The sequence below is a fragment of the Sycon ciliatum genome, chromosome 8 (assembly GCF_964019385.1).
Source record: "Sycon ciliatum chromosome 8, ocSycCili1.1, whole genome shotgun sequence".
Lineage (NCBI taxonomy): Eukaryota > Metazoa > Porifera > Calcarea > Leucosolenida > Sycettidae > Sycon > Sycon ciliatum.
In genome coordinates this window covers 13,850,494-13,870,945 of record NC_088650.1, presented here as the reverse complement: position 1 = coordinate 13,870,945, position 20,452 = coordinate 13,850,494, and the positions used below count along the sequence as shown (strand labels likewise).

General features: G+C 48.4%; 2 protein-coding genes across 3 annotated transcripts; one reads left to right on the top strand and one right to left on the bottom strand.

Moving 5' to 3' along the window:
* Positions 1-4,123: 4,123 nt before the first annotated feature.
* On the bottom strand, positions 4,124-7,958 carry LOC135823755 (uncharacterized). Its single transcript, XM_065336597.1, has 2 exons — positions 7,806-7,958; positions 4,124-7,684 (listed from the first exon to the last, which is right to left on the bottom strand). The coding sequence occupies exon 2, from the start codon at positions 7,625-7,627 to the stop codon at positions 4,706-4,708; it is 2,922 nt and encodes a 973-aa protein (XP_065192669.1). The 5' UTR covers positions 7,628-7,684; positions 7,806-7,958; the 3' UTR covers positions 4,124-4,705.
* A 4,600-nt stretch (positions 7,959-12,558) lies between these two features.
* LOC135823754 (proline-rich protein 5-like) lies at positions 12,559-19,769 on the top strand. 2 transcript variants are annotated; one of them, XM_065336596.1, is made up of 10 exons: positions 12,559-12,731; positions 14,634-14,764; positions 15,401-15,490; positions 15,714-15,762; positions 15,968-16,025; positions 16,268-16,359; positions 17,122-17,209; positions 17,692-17,756; positions 18,144-18,381; positions 18,955-19,769. In XM_065336596.1, the coding sequence occupies exons 2-10, from the start codon at positions 14,664-14,666 to the stop codon at positions 19,446-19,448; spliced, it is 1,275 nt and encodes a 424-aa protein (XP_065192668.1). In that variant the 5' UTR covers positions 12,559-12,731; positions 14,634-14,663; the 3' UTR covers positions 19,449-19,769. The 2 variants fall into 2 exon arrangements, with proteins under 2 accessions (XP_065192668.1, XP_065192667.1); XM_065336595.1 differs by having other exon boundaries at positions 14,579-14,764.
* The last annotated feature ends 683 nt before the right edge of the window (positions 19,770-20,452 follow it).

Sequence of the window (20,452 nt, the reverse complement as noted above, 5' to 3'; positions counted from 1 at the left end):
TCTCAGGACTGTATTCGTTATCAGATTCTGCGTCGGTGGAACGGCTTGCAGTAGGACTCCCGATTCTGAACTGTAGAGTGCAGTGCGCGCTTCTAACACAGGATATCCGCAGAACGTAGATCATGGTGCAGGGCCGCATCTCTACCTTCACACCTTCTGGGCATAATCTACTGCTAGCAATTGGCGGATTGCCAGTGGGGTTTCATTGATTTGTAGATCTACATTTTCACCTTTGTTCCTGGCTAGATCATGTAGCGACTTTTCACTTACACAGCATTCTCGGTGAAAGTGAACGGTGTCGACTGGGCTAACTCAAAATCAGTCAGTCACATCATGACAAAGGGCCTTTTTTGCTCTCTGACTGCACCAATATTCGCTCTTTGAAGGTTCGTTCCTTGGTTCCTGGACTGGAGGTTCGGTTCGATTTCCCAAGTTGTATACCTACGCCACTAGTACAATGTAGTTGATTTGTGCTCGTATGGAGGCATGTTTACGTTTGGCCAGCAATCAGAGAATTCTGTTACCGACGTCGCTACTGTAAACGGTATGCTGTTCAGGTAAAACTAATGTGATGCTTGTACTCAGCAATTACCGCTTACTCCAGGTAGGTACCAGGTAGAGCTGGTCTCTCTCTACACGAGTGAAAAATAAACCTTGCCATAACAAGATGCCAACATGCCCTATTATGCAGTGGGGGGGGGGGGGGGGGGGTGACTGAGGAAGGATTCTTATTTCCGGAACTCTTTCCAGATTCATCTCTTCCTCTCCGTCCCCCACTGCCCCAGCGGTGGTCTGTGCAGGTGCTGCAGGATTACACACACAATAAGTATCCTCTTGAGGTTTGACAAACTGTACTTGAGCTAATAAAATGTGAAACGCTACTAGTAGTTGAAGGTCCAAACATTGCTTACTATCTACATTTATGCCTGCCATACTATTTCTGGGTCTCAGTACATACAATGAGTATTATGTAATACATGGTGTGTGTGTGTGTGTGTGTGTGTGTGTGTGTGTGTGTGTGTGTGTGTGTGTGTGTGTGTGTGTGTGTGTGTGTGTGTGCACGGGGCATCGAGGCCGAGCCTATTGAGGTGCAAAATGGCCTTCGACAAGGTTGTTGTATGGCCCCAGTATTGTTCAATATATTCATGTGGGCAGTATTCCAGCTGTGGCAGCGTGAGGTTGCGGACATACCTGAGATTGGACTTCCCGTCTCCTCTAACTCTGGACCGTCTCTCCTTTTCAAACGCCAGAAGACTGACACAATCAACATCCATCGTGACTGTCAATTCGCAGACGATTCGGCACTTATTGCTACAACTCACCATGGTGCCACACTTGCGCTCAGCCGGTTCATGGACGTCGCAACTCGCTTCGGCCTCACCATCAACCTATCAAAAACCAAAGTAATGGCGGTCGGCTTCGGCATTTCTCCGGAGGATCGTCGTCCATTGGTGGCTGGCGGGGAAATTGTCGAGAATGTGCATGACTTTCGCTACCTAGGCTCCATCATCCATACTGGTGGCCGCACCGCAGTGGACACTCGGTCCCGAATAGCGTCAGCATCTAGGGCATTCGGAGCATTGCGTCGATCTGTCTTTGATGATGGCGATCTTTCACTGGCAACGAAGCGAATGGTGTATGATGCATGTGTGGCTTCTCTTCTCCTTTACGGAGCGGAGTGTTGGGTACCACTGAAAAGCGAGCTTGCGGCGCTGTCCGCCTTCCATCTTCGCTGCATTTCCGCAATCTTAGCCCTCGGTAGAAGAGACACCTGGGACTTCCACATCAACAGGAAGACCATTCTGGAGGCCTGGAATCGTCGAGATCCAGTGGATATTACCACACGTGTTCTTCGCCGCCGTCTGGAGTGGCTAGGCCATCTAGCTAGGATGGACGGCGATAGAACTCCGCGCCAGCTCCTGTTTGGTGCGCTCCTTCCGCCGAGGCCGGCTTGCGGTCCTCGGAAACGGTGGCGAGACTCTGTCAGAGCTGACCTCTCTGCAGTGAACATCGACCACACGGAATGGTACGACCTCGCCCAGGAGCGTGGGAAATGGCGCAGTGCGTATTCCGCTCAACCAGTACCGCGATCGGCTCAGCGTGACACTTCTGTGCTCTGCGATGTTTGCCAGCGTACTTTCGCCCACCAGAAATACAAGAATCGCCACAAGTGCCTGGCCGAGAGGAGGAAGCCCATATCTGAGCAGTCCGGCAGCCGACTATGTAATGCGTGCGGGAGATGGTTCTTGAGTGCTGGCGGGCTAGCTTCGCATAAGTGTCTCTCCAACTCGGCTGCTGAAGTGGCGTCGGTCTCGGCTGTGGCATCGGCAGACTCGGTCCGGAAACAGCGGGTTGCCCTGCCCTGCTGCAGAGCGCATTGTCTCGGCTGCGGTCGCTGCTGCAAGTCATCCCGTGGTTTCGACCTGCATAGCTGTGCTAATTTCCTGTCCAGGAAGTAGAGCGGCGTTTCTGGGTCCAATGCTGAACTCAGTGCTGTCGACCCCTGCACAGGGGACACGTGACCATTTGATGGCAGTGTTACCAAGGACCAAGGTGTGTGTGTGTGTGTGTGTGTGTGTGTGTGTGTGTGTGTGTGTGTGTGTGTGTGTGTGTGTGGTGTGTGTGCGTGTGTGTGGTGTGTGTGTGTGCGTGTGTGTGTGTGTGTGTGTGTGTGTGTGATTGTGTGTGTGTGTGTGTGTGTGTGTGTGTTTGTGTGTGTGTGTGTGTGTGTGTGTGTGTGTGTGTGTGTGTGTGTGTGTGTGTGTGTGTGTGTGTGTGTGTGTGTGTGTGTGTGTGTGCGATTGGTGGTCGATTCACATGGCTTCGCCAGTTGTGTGGATTAGACAGTTATCTGGCGCAAGTCTTGATCTGTCTCATTCAGATCTTGTTCGCTATCGTTGCTATAAGAGAAAATCTGTAGGTGCACATCCAGTGCACATTCAGTGCATTTGCAGATTTGCGTGCTTCTCTTGCGACGGGCGTATACATGGTACATGGAGTGTGTGGTGTGTGTGTGTGTGTGTGTGTGTGTGTGTGTGTGTGTGTATGATTGTGTGTGTGCGTGTGTTTATGTGTTGCGGAGGCAGAGGCAACCCTTGTACATGAAGGTCATAGCAAGATGTCTGCATTAACTTGCTGATAAATGAACACGTATTACAAGTACAGTTACAGTGTTTCTCTACTTTTCTCCTCCATGCCCTCACCCTGGAAGAAACATGGAGGTACCGCTCCCGACTGTATTGCGGCGGTACTGCAGGTATCAGGATATACTTTATTTTAATAAATGTAGCTGACGAAGTTAATGTCAACTCTCCTTGCTGACGCTTGGTAGAGTCAAATTCTTGCACAATTGGCATCGAAATTTGCAGATCCAAGCACAATAAGCTGCAGAAATCCTGTTAGTTCTGCTCCGCTTGCATTCCCCGTGGCTACTTGTCCCACGTGATTGGATTTCGTTGCGCAGCATTATTCTAGACATGCGAGACTACTTCAGGGGCCAGAGATAATCTCAACAATTGACCTATGAACTGTTTCCTTGGAGACAAGGATGCAATAATATATGTACTAAGGAGAAAACACACTGCAGAGTGCAGGCGCATTGTCTACATATGTAAACCTACTTCAAGTACATGTATAAACTGTATGCCTAAACGCCAAGTGTGGACCGCCCAGACACACCTTCATGCACACCAGTTCTGGGAGGATTTGTCACACTGCCACTATTCCTAACACGTTAGATTCAATTGGAAATACATGTGAATGTGTGATGCCCAATCTACATTGTACATGTACATGTATGTTCCTGTGGTCTGCTTGTGCTGCATTGCACGGAGAATATTTTGTGCATGTAATTTCTCAGGCAACAGTATTAAAACGTTATACCAACTCCGAATGTTGTTTGTGTGACCGAAGGCGCACGGCTCTTCGACGTGCTAGGAACTTGAACGGTAGGCATGGGCAGTTAAAAGCATTCAAGTGCATTTGCTATGTTTGTCTTGGTCGCCTGGAAATTATCTGCACTACAATCCGGTACATGATTGTCTTGCGCGCCATTCTACGGTGTACCAATCTTAGCCACCAGCCACCAGTATGGGCCAGATGTGCACGCGAAACAGCAGTGGAGTTGAAAAGTAGGAAAGTGCTGGCAACCGCATAGAAAAGGATTTTAAAAGTGACTAACTTAGTCAGGCGCAGACACAGCACAAGATAACTTGATTGTTAGGTTCCGCACCATATGTGAAGAGACTGAGGACAATGATTTGACTAAAAGAAAAACACATTATCCCTGTGTTTCTAAACAGAAAGTTGTGAGGTTGGTACTAACAATATTAAATTGCTTTCTTCACCATCGTGGCAAGTAATGACTATAGCCAGTACAATGAAGCGAAGGCGAATATAACTACGGCACGAGAGCTAAAATGCATTCTGAAATGAAAAGAAGAAATGATGAAATACCTACAAGTAAAGGACTGAAAGAAGGAAACTAAAACATGCTCCACAAGAACGCAAATCTTTCACTGGACTTTGGAAACCTCACTACATGGATAATGGACAGAGATCCATTAACTAGCAGTAGAATACTGAGAGGCTGGCTAGGAAATTATTGAACATTTTGCCCAAGGAGCAAGAATTCTAGAAGCATTAGCAGCACAAGAAAAAACACAGGTGGCACTGCGGACTGCCAGGAAATCCGATCCTTGCAATTCTAGTTACCATTGCACTCATCGGCTGCATAGCGCTCAAACACTCTTTGGTAGCCGTTGAAGTTCTCCGACCAGCAGGCTAGGTTGGCTCTGTAACGCTCATCATCGGTAGTTGCCATATCTGCTGCCGGGCACGGTCCCCGCCGCGGGCAACTCTCCCCGTTGAAGAGGAGCCCGAAGTCAAACCGGCTGGCGTCGTAGCCATTGCACGCAAACTCGGTGGAGTCGGGTCTGGGCCCGACCTGGCACAGTCGTGCATTGCAGTTGTCAGCACACTGGAGAGATCCGGTGAGACTCGCGCCGATGAGCCTGGGAGGTTGGCGGTCCAGGAACTGCACAGCCTGGGCCCATTCGTAGAGCGCTCCGGCCGCGCTGGTCCCGTCAATGTCATCGCACGGTGGCGTGACACCGAGTTCGTACGGGTGGTCAAAGTGACTCGAGCCGAAACAGGTCGGGAAGAACACACCGTCGTAAGGCCGTTGTGTGAAAGTGTCCGCGACGGTCATTGCCGCCTGCTGTCCAAACCTGACGAGGAAGTCGCGCTGGCGACGATTGACCTGTTGCGTGTCCGTGATGCATGCAAGCTCCTGGACACCCAGTCTGTATAGCATATCCAGTACGTCCCAGCGAGATGAAATCATCAGCATCGGCACCTCCAGGTACGGCCAGACCACCGAAGCGCTAACGCACTCTATGCCGCTGCCGGATGAATTACGAAGCGCGTCAAAGCAGCTGTCATCCAGGTAAGCATTGTGAACTGTCCCTATAACATAGCCCCAGAAGCCGCCTAGGAACGTGCTGTTTTCCGGGTCCATGAACACGTCGAGACTCTCGTCCACACCCGGAGCTGGTCTCAGCCAACCACCGTCGACGTAGCCATATAGTGCAGGTGGGCCGAAGGGCCTGACCGCCGCGAGTATGCTCCGCAGCCCGTCGATGTGGGCCGTCACGCCAACACCACCGGACGCTGATCCACCGAAAAAGACGGTATTCGCGTTGACCAGTCCATGGAATTGAATCAAATCTAAGAGAATCGCGCCCAAAATATAGTGTCCCAAGTGATTGTACCCACTTCCCGTAGGGTTTGTGGCTGCTGGCTGCTGACCAAGATACTGGTCTCCGCTACAATAGCGAACGTACACTTTGTTCCAGTAGATGAATGCCGGGTTCAGTTCGCTATCGTTTCTCACCGGCAGACCCACGGTGGCATAGGCACCATCATCATTCAAGCCAGGCAGGGCGCATGCCCAGCCGTTTGACGAGCCCAAGCCCTGTGCGATCAGGGCCGGGCAGTCTGCGGCGCCCGAACAAAGCGTGCTGCCCTGCAGGTGAATAACCCAGTTCCTGGAAGAGGCGTTGCCCTGAAAGTAGTAGCTGGCCGGAGACCCGTCCATGCACAGAGCGCTTCTCTCGACTGCGCTCCTGACATTGTAGCGGGACAGGACAGTCGGCGTGAAACTAGACCTGGCTTCAGGAAACGGCGTCCGGTAGGGACAGCTCCGTCCGACTCTAAACTCCTCTCGGGAATACCCGTCCAGCGCTCCCGTACAGTAAGCCTGACCTAGTCCGCTTGATGTTTCATTGGACATTGTGTCGTTGAACCCGGTTGATGTTTCATTGGCCATTGTGTCGTTGGAAAATGTTCCGTTGGACAGGTCAGTGTCATTGCCCCAAGAGCACTGCGGAGAACCACAATACTGTGAACAGGACAAGTCCTGAGGCAGGTCATCAATCGCGTCGGAAACATATTGTCTAGATAATGCGGCTTCAACAAATGCCACCATTGCAGAATATGGCGTCCTCCCATTCGCCACAACGCAGAACAGGTCGTCTTCCAGGAACGTGTTACCATAGCAATTGGCCATGTAGCGGCTGGTGATCGTTCCGAACGGTCTGGATACTCCATAGCGAAAGCTGTTCTGGTTAGCAGTGCCCAGTGCTCTGACGTAGAGTTCCTGCTCGTCCGTCAGCTGACCAGTCTCAACGGCACACGTATAGTTGTCCAGGCCAAACGCCGCTACCAGGAAAAATGTGTCCCACGTCGAGGCGAACATGAACAGTGCGACATCATCTGGCACGAAACTCGCGCCTTGGGTCACGTCCAAGCACTGCAGACCGTTATACTCGCTGCCGTTTTCGCGGCAGGCGTCCGGCACGAACGGGTTGAAGATTTGCAGCGAATTCACCAGGCCTACGAAACCTGGGAAGTCCTCTAGGTCGCCCATTGTAATGTTGGATGCATTGCCGTTGGCTGCTAAATCCTGGACGATCGGCAGGAAGTCGTTGAATAACGGAAAAGGCCTGAGTCCAAGCCCGTCCGTGTATACAGCCAAATTGCGGACATTCGGCAATAGCTGTCTGATGAGCCTTGCATGTGTGATTGCTCCCAAGCTTGCGCCGCCGAACAGCACTTCATTCGCATTGCCTAGTTCATGAGAATTGACAAGATCTTCGATTACTGCCTGGACAATGTTGTGGCCTCCGAAGTACAAACCGTTGTAAATTCCGCGATCGCCAATGAACATATCACCCGAGCAGTGGCGGATGAAGACACGATTTGCCGATGCAAAACGTGGATTGCGATAGGTGTCCGACGACACCAGAATGCCGACATCATCAAGTCGCGACGCGCCAATTTCTGGCAACACGCACGACCAGGTCCTGGATGATCCAGCCGAGCTGTTCGCTACGTACTCACATTCGTCCATGCCGGGACCAATGCACAGTGTCTGCGATGTCTCCAGGTGGATCACCCATGTCGAGCTCAGCACGTTCCTGTACATGTAGTAGGAAGCCGGAGAGCCGTCGAGACACAAAGCTCCCCGTGCGCGCGCCAGGTAGATGGAGCGGCGAGTCAGGGTGGCCTGGCATCCGGCCGTGAAGGCCAGGAGCGCCACCGCCAATTGCAGAATCTGTTGAGCCATTGGCCTTGCGGATGGTCGGCCAGTTCCCCTTGTTTCCTTCCTACTCGGAACTTGGCCCTATCATACCAATCCAACAGGAAGCAGTAAAGAACCCACGCACATACAGCACACAGAGGTAGAAACAACTGATTAGTACGAGGCCTAACCCTATTTTGTTTACTGCTTCACGGCTACTTACTTCCTGCTCCTTCCAAGCCTGAGTTCCACTGACCGTAGTCGAAAAGCAAAGGACAATCACCTTATATCCGCTATGGGAAGGCCAGCACAGGCTTTAGTTTAGGGTCACGCCTGCACAGGCTGCCGGTAATCCGGCCGCTGTCTACTCATGCATGGAGTATAATTGGGGATACCTCCATGGAGTATATGGTCGCAGAGCTAGAGAGTAATATTTGCACATAAGCTGTCATAACCCACTTTTGCCAGCCTCATCAATGCCACCCTAGAGATATCCTCATTGAAGGGTTATGATTTCGCATTCAGCGATCATGCGGGCAGAGCCACCCACTTTGGCCGTGCCGAATAGCGTGCAGTTCCGTCATAGCAGTCCAGCTGCATCCGTGCACATGTAGTACTAGTACGAAGCATGCTGGTAGGATTTTGTCTCCCAACTTGGACCCAAGAGCCTCTCGTCTTCGCCAAAGGATCTCTTTACGAGGACTGTGAAATCACATAGCCAGTGATAACGGTTATTACTTATTAGGAATACGTGTATAGTACTGTGTACACAGTACAGTACTATACACAAGTGTAGTGGCTGGCAGCACTGGCAGTATCAAGGGGTTCCAGCCTCCAGAGTACTTCCGCTCCAGTTTTTTTTTTAGACAACACCACTCATCACTGACATCAGCCCGAATGTCGTTCATCAATCCACGCGTGGCAGAAGCTGATATTTAGACTCTACAGTATACTCCACGGCCAAATTCCTCTTCTTGAAGTCATGTACTTGGTAATCTGAAATTGATAATGGTGTGTACAGGGCTTGGAGGTTACGACTTATCACCTACTCCACAGGCACTTCGCAATGTATGCGTGGCATCCTAGAATCTGTTGACTCGGAAGGAGAAGACTCTGAATTTAAAAATCTTTCCTTCACCTCTGGTTGTACTAGTTTATGTACAGGACCGTTCCAGATCGTGTCTGGTCCCCTAGCTGGGAGAGGGGGACAGAGACCCAACTCACCCAAGTGCCATCAGTATGTGTCAAACGTGTTATGAACTGCCTGTAGAGTGAAACTGTGTCAGCGCCTTTGATCTGGGTTCAGACTGGTCCCTCCCGTTCTAGCTCTTCCTTTCTTCCTCCCTCTCCTGCCAGGTTTTCCCATCCCACGTATCCCAACACTGAAGCGAAAATAGGAAACCCCCCTCGACAGGCGAACAGCCTTCGGGGAATCCTAAATAAATAAATACAAATACTGAGATGGTTGAAACAGCATTGATCAAGATATGCGAGGTTCGAGTCCTAGTGAGGTTGACGCTTTCCCGTTTTCTGATTTTGGCAGTTCACTTCCCTGACTGTTTACTTTACATCGAGTTTGAAGTTCTGCGCTTCCATGTACACCTTTCAAGGAGGAATATTCCAGTTCAAGTATTGTACTGAAGTATATCAGTATTCTGATGATTAAATTTCAACCATCTTGAAAAGCTACATATGATATAGCTACATGTACTGGCAACCAATGACTTGGCAATCTTCATGCAAGCATGATTCAGATCATCCCTGCCTTACGTGGTGATCCACACGCACAGACAGTACAGCGACTGCCCCGTTCTACTAGTACATGTACTAGTAGTACAGTCATGTACATGTAGTATCAGGGACCGGAACTGGATTTGTCACGTTCTTTGCTTGCGCTCTTCCAGCATTTCATCCCGTACCGTGCATCTCCCAGTTTCTGACACTTTTCCTATCAAAATTTGATAAAGGCTTACGTCTCTAGTAGTAGTACAGTACCAGAGACAGCTTTCAGGTAGACGGTGTGGATAATGCAGGACTGTGTCACTGTCGCATCGTTGTCCAGTCAGGCCAGCACATATCCACAATGATACGTCACCGTTGGACACTAACAACTCGAGTGGTTGATGTCATCGGAATTCTTCGACTACTGAAAAAGTATTTAGTTCCAAAACCACCCTGTGAGTGTGCAATATCCGGAAGCCACACAGCGAATGAAGACGCGATTTGTGCTGTTCTGACTTTTTCGAGCCCACACGACTCGAGAAGTCCCCTGAAGTCGAACTGTCCAACACTGTGCAGGCTGTGGTCTGGTGTAAAGATAATAATCAAAGGCCTCTTTACTCAATAGTCAATACGAACTAAGATGTTGCTACATTGGCGGACATTATTATCTGTGTGCTCTAGACGCAGTCGTCAGTCAGTCAAGTGTGGGCATGAAACGCGATGCGTCGACGTTCGAGCAGCCTCATTCACTCAATATGGTGGTTAAAATCAGACTGGACGTGGTAAGCCTTAGTGAACACCATTCCCGCAGGGATAGATAGCATCGCGCACATCGACGTGCAGTGCAGATTCGTAAAGGTCTTTGAGGTCAGGTCATCCTGTGCCTGTGGGAGCGCTATCAAAGCCAGAACACAGAAACAACAGTCAACAGGGGCGACAGTTGAATGTTAGGTCTTCTTTCTCAGTCTACATGATGATTATTGTGCATCGTCTGATGCCAAAGTACCCCTTTTTTTCTTCTTCTTTTTGCCATGCGTTCACTTTTTCTGGTGCTCTCGTAGCTCGTGGCATGCTGGGTGCTGAGACTAATGGTCAGTGAAGTGCCTCCAGACTCACCAACACGGCTACTCTGTAGCACCCACCTTGCCATTGTTCTCTGTTGTCCTTTTCATGTTCTCCCTGCGGCTTCCCTTTCCCGATAGGGCAGTGTACATGTATTTGAAGTAAAAACAAAAAATTAATATTAATTAATCGTGTTCTGAAGTCAAGCCATATTACCACCACCATGCCTGTGACACCAGGGTACATATGGCTGTGTAAATTTTACACAGCCATATCACATATGTACCCTGGTGTCACAGGCATGGTGGTGGCCTGGCACATGCGAAACTAACTTCAGTTACTTCCTAAGCTGGTTGTGATAGCCTGTGGTAACGCGGACATGCAAACTTTAGTGTCTTTACTTTTAGTTTTAGCTTTATAATATTATGTACATGATTGTACTCAAATCTGTGGGCAGCAACTGTTTCGCTCTGTTAGAGCTCCTCAGCACAGCTCAGAGGACCGGAGCGCAGCTTTCCGCAATGAAATGTAAATTACTAGTAATTCGTTTTCCGTGAAGCAAAGCATTTTTTTAAAGAGCTGCAAACCCCGCCAAGGCAAGAGTGCTCGAAATGCTCCAAGAGCAGTGAGCGTTGCATAATAATTATTGTACATGACTATTGTACATGTATGATGCAACCACGTTCTGAAGCCAGTGCACTAGTGTGCAATGCGATGCAGACTGACATGAATGATGATCACCGTGATTGCGTTCATAATAATTATAATAATCATGTACACAAGAGAGATTGGTTGTACATGTAGGTAAGAAAGGGTTTGCTCTCCACACTGGAGCTCCTGCTATTCCGCCGACTTGACTGACTCACGACTGCCATGGGGGCCCAGAGCACACGAAAGTTCATCGAACTTTCGACTCGGCAAACCTGCAAGAAAGCACCACTTCCTGCTCAAAATCTTGAGTAGGCTGAGCATGAGTAGGCCTATAGGATTGTGCCTGAAGAGCACCACTTATACATGATTGTACATTGTATAGTCCTCTCCAGGCACAAACATCACCAGGGATGCAAACTTACAAAGACGCTCTGTTTCCAGCGCGACAAACACCTTGTGAACACCAGATAGCAGCGTGAGACAGTGTCGCTCCTGGACGGTGAGAACAGACGTCGAGGACCCTCGGTCATTCACAACGCTGTCACCTCCAAACGTAAACCAGCTAGTCGCAAGCCCGCACTGGGCACAACAGTACGAAATAGTGGTTGCGACTTTTGAGCAGGGAGTGGCGCTTTCTTGCAGGTTTGCCGAGTCGAAGGTTCGATGGACTTCTCGTTTGCTCTGGATGGCAGTCGTGAGTCAGTCAAGTCAAGTCGGCGGAATAGCACGAGCTCCAGTGTGGGGAGCAAAGTCAGCAAACCCTTTCTTACAAATCATCGCCGAAGTCGCAACCGGTATTTCGTAAACCTTATACAATCATGTGCATGTACGGACAAAATTACTACACAATGTAGAAGTGAAAGAAAGGGAAAAAGAGCGAAACAAAAAGGCGATTATACTCCATGATTGTACATGTATTCAGCGGGGGACAATTACTTCAGCACCTATCAACATGCATGTGTGAATCATCAGCATCAGCAACATACATGTAAAGCAAAACCTGAACAGACAGGAGGACCCCCTCCGTTCCCCCACTTCACTGCATTTTCCAAAATAATTCCATTGCTTGTGGGAACGACACAAAACGAATTAGGGGTCGTCCATTATAATATTATCGAACTTTTTCACGAAACGAAATAATTATTTTCGTTATGGGGTGGGAGGGGGTTGACCAATTTCGTTTCAGAAAAGTTCGATACATGCACATGGCCATAGGAGCAATGACACACTTGCGACTTGTATGTGCATGTATGTCAACAATTTCTACGTTCTGAGGGGGAGGGAGGGCCTAGGGAGGGGTTGGGTCTAAACTAAAATAATTCGTTTGGTGAAAAAAGTTCGATATTTACGGACGGCCGGCCCCTTATGTAGATCTACTGTACGTATGCATGCCACACGTGTCAGTCATTTCCAGAACTGGCAGAAGCGCGAGCTGCCGCGCCGCTACCGCGGTACCGGTGCTAGCCAGCGAAGCATGCACTGCATGCACGCACTGTCATGACATCCTCATTGATTGACGGGTGAAATAAAATACGCAGGTGGCACACAAAATGCGATCCTACTCTTTTTTCTTATGTCATGGACAACAGTTGTGTCTGTAATTTTTTGCTATTGTAGCGTGAATTGTATTGCTCGTAGAGATAGTGTTCCTGCGATCGATCGGTTTTCGTCCATGGGCGCGTTGAAACAATACACCTAGCGACCGACTCCTGAGGTGAGTTTCACAGTTCTAGTGGTGGAAAATTCGTCTTGAACGCAGTTGCCATCATTCCAAATACTGTTTGTAACTTTGATGAGGGGCAGTTTGTTAGCAGCAGAATAGACTACTAGTACTAGTAACATTCTCTGAACGAACTCCATAAGACCGAGCTCATATCATCACTACTCCCGTTCAATGTCACATGGTACACGGGTATGCCAAGAGTAAAAAATGTACTGCTACTAGTATTTCGAAAAACCATACAAATTATATCCAGTTTAGTGACGCTCAGGAGACTACCTGCAGGGCCGGAGGCAGCTCCCACGGAGCGGCGCGGCCAAGTGCTCTGTTGAAGGGAGTCTGGGGGTCCTCCGCCAGAAAATGTTAGGAATTTAGAACGCTAATCCTGCACTCTGGGCGCATTTCGGTGGATCTGCTAGCCCCTGGGTTACAGGGTATAACTTGCAAGTCTGATATTCCAATGCAGAATACACTAGTTTCAGACAGTGCATCTATGATAGTTCACTGTACGTAGAATGTTCCTGATGACAGGGTAATCCGTGTTTTACGACTCCTTGTACAAAATCATGCATCGAAAGGTTTCCTCCCCGGTTGTGGACGTTCCACGTGGACCGACTTTCGAGGAATTTGTATGGCAATGGCCGTACTGGCCGCACCAGTGGCGCCGACCCTGAACTGTCAATACCATCGTCGACCTTTCATTCCCGAAATTTGCCCTCACAGCTTAGATCCAAGGTCATGTTTGTTGCTGTCGGAAATGTTGCTGTAAGAAACACCTACGGTGCTGCCCCAGTTCCTGATCCACGTCTGCATCATAGAAAACCACCAATACACTGTACATTGGGTATGCTGTACATCAGATACGCTTTTACCGTGCAAACGTGTCTGCACAATTCCGTCCAGCAACAGCATCAAACTGGAACGTTTGCAAAAGGAAAAACGGCCAGGTAACAGATATGATTGGCGTGCCCATTTCCACCGCTGCATGGTTATGCCTTGCAAATCTGTGTGTAGGAGATGCGCAAGAAAGTAGTGCATGACTTGGACTGCAACATGCCTCTCAGGGCTTATCACAAACCCCTCGATAAGCACATTGCCTTTGGGTCATTTCATAATAATAATAATAATAAAGGCAATCCCGAGGCATCTCCATGCTTAGCATGTTGAGCACTCTGATAGAATAGATGCAGCACACTTGCGTGAGTGCCGTACACATTACAGATGCGGCGTTGCTGTAGCCTGAAAACCCTGTGGTATATACCACACTCTCAACAGGATTGAATGAAATGTACCTGGGGTGTGTCTGGATTGGTTTAGCTCGTATTTAATGTCGAAGAACAAACAGGCGGTGTTGCCTTATTACATGAGATCGGCTACAAGCACACAAATATAAGGAAAAGGAAAAGATTAAAGGAAACATAGTTTCAAAGCAGGGTATACATTTTGCAGCACTGTATCTGTTCCTGAACGTGTGATTACTACTACTAGTAAGATGGGAGGACTAAAAGTTGTCGCGTTAGATGTAGTTGTCCAGCATAATTGTAGCCAAGATATTGGAGAGTTAAAACGTGCAATAGTTAGCACAATATTGATAAGTGGGAGTGACATTCAGCGGCCTGATATGTTTAGCTCCATCACGGCTTGAATGCACTAGCCAACAGCCTGCGTCAGTTCGTTGGATGTCAGTACCTGTACTAACTATTGCACGTTCTGTTTCCCCAACTAACTTCTCAACCATTGCTCCTCTCTATTTAATTGTAATCCTTGGCTCTTCATATCTGAGTTTAAAAAAATTAGCATCACTGGTTTGAGGGCAAAATTATGGATTCGTGTTTTTGCAGGTGCTGGCGTCGTGTCCATTCCTGTCTCACTTGTTGTGTACGTTGCTCCACGCAGCCGCTTGTTGCACGCACTGCTGGTGACACCATGGAGCTGTCCAGTCCTGTCAGCGTGCCCGCGCTGCAGCATGCCTCGAGCACGGCGCGCCTAATGGAGACGCAGAGCACTCGCAACGAGGACTGGAACACGTATGAGCTCGGCTAGAGTTTTGATGATTTCTCTCGACGTGTTCTTGTATAGTGCTGTCAGTCGCTGAAGAACTGGGAGTCAGCCTCGTGGCCTAGACCGTTCTTAATTTCGTGTACAACAGCCTTTGCATAGTTTAGCTATCGTGATACATTGGTATGTTGTGCTTGGTGAAATGCTACTGGCTGTTTGTTCCTCAGCACCCTACAGTACTGTACTGGTGTGTGGGTGATCTACTTGGTTAGACTGTTATTCGACCGCCGGGCAGTTAGCTCTTTTGACCGTGTCAGTTAGTATGTTGTATGGAGTGTTGAATCGTCTAGTGTAGCATGCTCTTGAATCTTTAGCGTGTTCATCAGAGTGTAGGTTGAATTGTATACGCACCAGTTCGGTCTGGAAATCTCTGGTCCAGACTTCACTCTGGACATGAAAATGTGGGGACGAAATGTGTTTGCGGAGGCAATCTGTTGTTGCTTTTTTTTAGCATAACCGAACCTGCATTGTGCAGACTGCGTACCACGACAGGTTTAATTCGTGTTGAATGATCCCCAGGAATTGAGCTGCGTGTGACTGTACCCTGCTCTGAAGTGCTTACAGTGGTGCTGTCTCTTTTTGTACTGTTGTTCTATTGCGTGCAGTGTTCAGCGGGTGGTTCTGTCCCTATTCCAGCAGAAAGCGATCGGTGCGCCTGGCCCCATCGATCTGTACGGACTAAACCAGAAACTGTTGTAAGTTTGTTCAAGGCAGCAGTGGCTGGGGCTTTCAGTGCCCTTGTGTTTCAGAGTGTCACAAATTTTCAGCAGAACATGGCTATATTTTGCGACATTTGATGGTATCGAGCAATTTTGCATATAGCAACTCCCCTTGTACTTCAAAGTATCTGTATTGGGAAGCCACATCAACCTGAAGTTTGAAGTGCTGCGATTTCCTTTGTGTGTTGCTCTTGTGCAGGAACCTGATGAAGACTGAAATTGCTCCTTTTCTTGGAAATTACTACCAGGTACATAAAATATTGTTGATAGTAACAAGAATGGTGACACAGTTCATGTACAAAAAACAACAGCATTGTTATTCAAATGGCCCTGCTCGGTGAAAGGGGTTGATTGACTTGATTCTATCTGGAATTGTCTTCGCGCTGGAAACGTGTTTTCCTTGCCTGATTGATGCCTCTGATTGTGTCCATTTTCTGATCCGCTGACACTTAGGAACAGCTTCTGAAGCGTGGAATGATTGTTATGCGCGAGGCTGTACGAGAAGAAATAGGTGAGATATCCTTCAAACTTTGGCTTTGGCGACACCTGTGATTTCGCAATTGTGCAGGTGGTTGTAGATTTGAATTTCGTGCACCCACCTCCAGTACAATAATTATGTGATTATAGCTGATTGTTTTCCCATGCAACCTGGGTTTTGAATTTGAGATCAGCCCAGGAAACTGGGACTTGTTTATGCATTTTGTATATTGAAATGATTCTGCATGGCGTTTATCCTCTACGATTTGTACCCAGGTCAGTCGCTGCTGGACCGGTTAGCTGAAGTGTGGCGGCGTTTCTTCGGCTCCATACTTCCCAGCTTGCAGGCAATCTTCTATCCTCTAACGGTGAGTTCACGTCGCATAGTTTATTGAATCAGTAACCAAAATTGGGGCACAATTAATATTTGCCCAGGTTACCTTCATCCCTATTTGCACTGGCGCATAATCAGGCGTGTAGCACCGCTGTTGGAGGTGGTTGGGCCGGAGGGGGGGGGGGGGGGGGGGGCGGGGGTCTCCCCGTGAACATTATGAAATTTGGGTGCAAAATCCTGCATTCTGGGCACTTTTTGGCATTGAGTTAAATACGTGGTCCGGCCGGACTGGCTGCTATGCCCCTGACAATGGAAGGTCATGGCGGGACAAACTCGTGTAGCCAAAGTTTAGTTCTACTCCACAGCATAGCCTCTACGTGATGTTGTGTGTCCACACAATGTGTGATTGTGTAAAGCCCATCTACCATGCTGTGCTGAAAAATTTCCAATTGATATGATGACTGACTGTCACAATGAATTCCTCACTGCACAATTGCTGCCAGGTGACATGGTAGGGGAAGGTGCTCTTATGGATGTGTTGTCCATACTTGCGTTGCAAATCTGTTATGCATGACCAGTTCCTTTCCAGTGTTGGTATCACTTCGTACGATACTGTCACTACTGTCTCTCTGCCTTTCTGATGACCCTAAGTTATTTTGTTTTCTATTAAACCCTCATAGAAATTGTACATTGTACTGTGGACGCAACAAACTAAAATAGATCAAAAACAAAAACAAAACAACAGAAAACGAAAACAAAACTGTGTTGTTCTCTACTGGCTTTGCTCTCATTGCAGACCAGCCAGACCTCCAGTGGCATGTCAATACGTAACATGTCATTGCTCGGCTTTCGTGACATCATCTTGATGAAAATGCCCGTGAAAGGTATGATGACCTTGGAACTTCATCTTGTCACGCTCTGTGAGCACAAGGTTTGCTCTCTTGGCAGTTCTGGGAATCAAAATGTTGCCACGCTTCGCATTTGTTTCATATTGTATATGTGCATGTATAGTATTATAATGAAATACATGTACCACGAACTACATGCACCAATATTGTATCTTTGCAATGCCCTCCCTCCTTATATTACATCCTGCATACGCGCATACCTGGGGAATGAACAATGTCTCTCCTTGTTCAATATCTGGCCGGAAGATGTTTGCTCGAATGCTGTAACTTGCAAGTGTGTTGCCCAAAGATGGCTCAATTTGGCTGGATTTCGATCCAGCTTTGTATGGAAATTCCAAAAAAAGACTAAGTGTCTTCTACATTATTTTGCTGAAGGCATGGTGTTCTCCTATCTTCTGGCATGATTGTCACCGTCTCGTGCTCACCCCCACTCGTCTACATGTGACTGTATCCTACAGAGGCACTGGACACGGAAGGAGTCGTTGTACCGCCGGGTATCAAGCAGATGCTGCTGATTCTCTCCGTGAGTCGATGCCTCAGTGCATGCAATTTCTGTCCATGAGCGTGCTTTGTGGACGCGTTTGAGTGTGCGTCAAGCCTTGCACTTGTGTTTCCTTGCTTCACTGTGTACATATCCGGGTCAGATGGAGGAAAACTTGACGATATATTAGTTTTTGTCGTGGTCGAAAGACTAGCAGATAATAAAGCCCGACTATGACGTAACTCAACACCGATGGCAGATGATAATAGTGCAATTTTTTGCAAAGTCGACACCATTCTACTTCAGCGTGTTCCTCCAATTTGTAACATCTTACCTTTACGGTGTTGATCGCATTCACGAAGAGTCTTTACCGTAGCGATTGCATTTCAGAAAAGAATGAGACCTATCACTTCACTGTTGTGTTTGTAGATGGTGCGTGAGAAAGACCACCCGACTGAAACGTACCTGCGTCTGGAGGACATGGTCGCCAAGGTCGTGTCGCCATTCATTCGGTCCGCACGCATCCTCAAGCGTAACAATGAAGAGCGAGCATCCAACTCACCCAGGACTGATAAGGCGCAAGGTGGATCACGCACACTGCCTCGCAATATGTCCTCTACTGCTGCCAAGGAGAGGTCGTCGGCTCCGGCGCCTGAAGATACTGATCGTAAGTGTCACTGTGGAGCATAGTTCGCTGTTGGGTACTGTAAGAGCTGAATCTCTAACGGGGCACAAAGTCTAATGTTTTAACGAGATAAAATCCATTGTTAACTCAAGAAACGTTGCATGTACATATATGTCATTCCTTCTCTCCCCTGTACTAGAGAAATAGAAGACAGGTGTGTGATGGCTGGGTCGTTAAACTTTGTGCCTGCTAAGTGGGGAATTTTTGCAAATCGTTAAACTTTAGACTCGTCACACTTTCAACTTTTAGAGTATTGATATAATAAAGCCTGGGCAAAATAGGGACTAAAGACTGTACCAAAATTCCTTGAATAATGACCCGTGTCCATGTAGAAGACTTAGGCCATACAATGCATGTAGAAAGTTAGAAAACCTTGGACATTTTTAGGGTGGTGGCATTCCCACAGGTCAAGAAAGTATTTTTAAAACACCATTCTAAAATAGCATTCTAAAATTGTACTAAATGCCAAACTACTAAAACTGTGTGCAAATGTGTGTGGGTGTATGTGCTTCTGTTTTGTGTTTATGTGCGCACGCGTGCACGTTTCGTTTCTAGCATCACTGGCACATGTGCTCCGTGGCAAAACGTTTAGTGCCCACGGCGAACGCGGCAGCTTCCCCCTGTCGGCTGAGCAGCAGTCGCTCCGCCGTGGCCAGCAAGCAGTTCGCCGCAAGCCGCCCTCGTTCCGCTCCACCGCGTCCTTGTCATCGGATCTGGACACGGTCAGGGAGTCGAACATGGCCGCCACTGGTGATGAGGGGAACCAGGGTGGGAGTGAACAACAACAGCAGCAGCAGGACTCTAGCACTGCTATGGGCACAAGGGGTGGCGGCGGCGCTGGAGCTCCGGATACGGTCGGGTCTAGCTCCTCGTCCGGCGAGGGCCATCTCCCCGCTCCCGCCGCCATGCCGCCATCCTCCGTGCAGTCGACGGGCAGTGGGGAATCCGGCCCGGACCCGAAAACCCCCGCCTCGGTTCCTGCCGTAGACACCCCGGACCTGGGCAGCGTCGACGAGGAGGCCATGCTTGAAGGTTCAGTTGTGGTATGATCCTCTTACGCAGCGCATGCTTCCGCAATACTGGTGGCATGTTGCAGGTGAACAATATCAGACTTAAAAACTACTACAATGAACCATATACATGTATGTCGTCATGTTTCTGATTGCTAAGTTGTTGTAGCCTTTGATCTGATAGAAAATAGCACCGTCATTTTTGTACAACATAGTCTATCTTGAGCTTTGATCCACCTAGACTGATTTTTTGATTTGAAAATACATTCTATTGTATTGCGTACAAAGTCTCTCACAACCTCTCCGGTCAGCTTTGGAATTATTTTGATGTTCGATGATATTTGTTACAGGATGCTCTGACGTGACTGTTCTGCGTACATTCTGCGTGCTGGGGTGCGCGTGCATGGACAATGAGTGTGATGTCTAAGAGTTAGGAATAGGCGTGTGCGTGTGTACCTCATGGACAGTCGTTTGCTGCTTCTACAAGTTGAAGGCTGCATGTTCACACACACACTGTGTAGAGGTGTTGCATTCATGACACACATGCTGTCATTACAAAGGATGTGTGACGATTGCATTCGTGTTATCTCCGTATCGCTTTAAAAAAAAAACCCACACCGACAGGACAATGATATAGTGCGCGCGTGTAGATTCTTGAGTGTGTGCGTGTGCTTCAAGGACACGTAACATACAGTACAGACTAAAAAGACTTAGTACAATCATGTATGTTCATGACTGTATTCATTCATCTAGACACTAGGCTTCAGTGCGAGGTCATTTTGAAGACAGCCGGCTTCTTTAGTATCTTTACCCATGGGCCTTGCCCATGGTTCTGTGCAGGATTTGAATATGAATGTACTGGAATTTCGGGCGGAACGTGCAGATCCTCGCAAGATTGCCGAGAAAATTAATGAGTGTGAAACTGGGGAGCGTGGGAGTCGACTCCCTGGTGTGTAGTATGCAACTCTCTCCAGCAATCACAGTCATGTCCCGTACTGGTTCTTTTCACTTTTTGTCTACTTCTCGCGAGTCTGTCTCAGCGC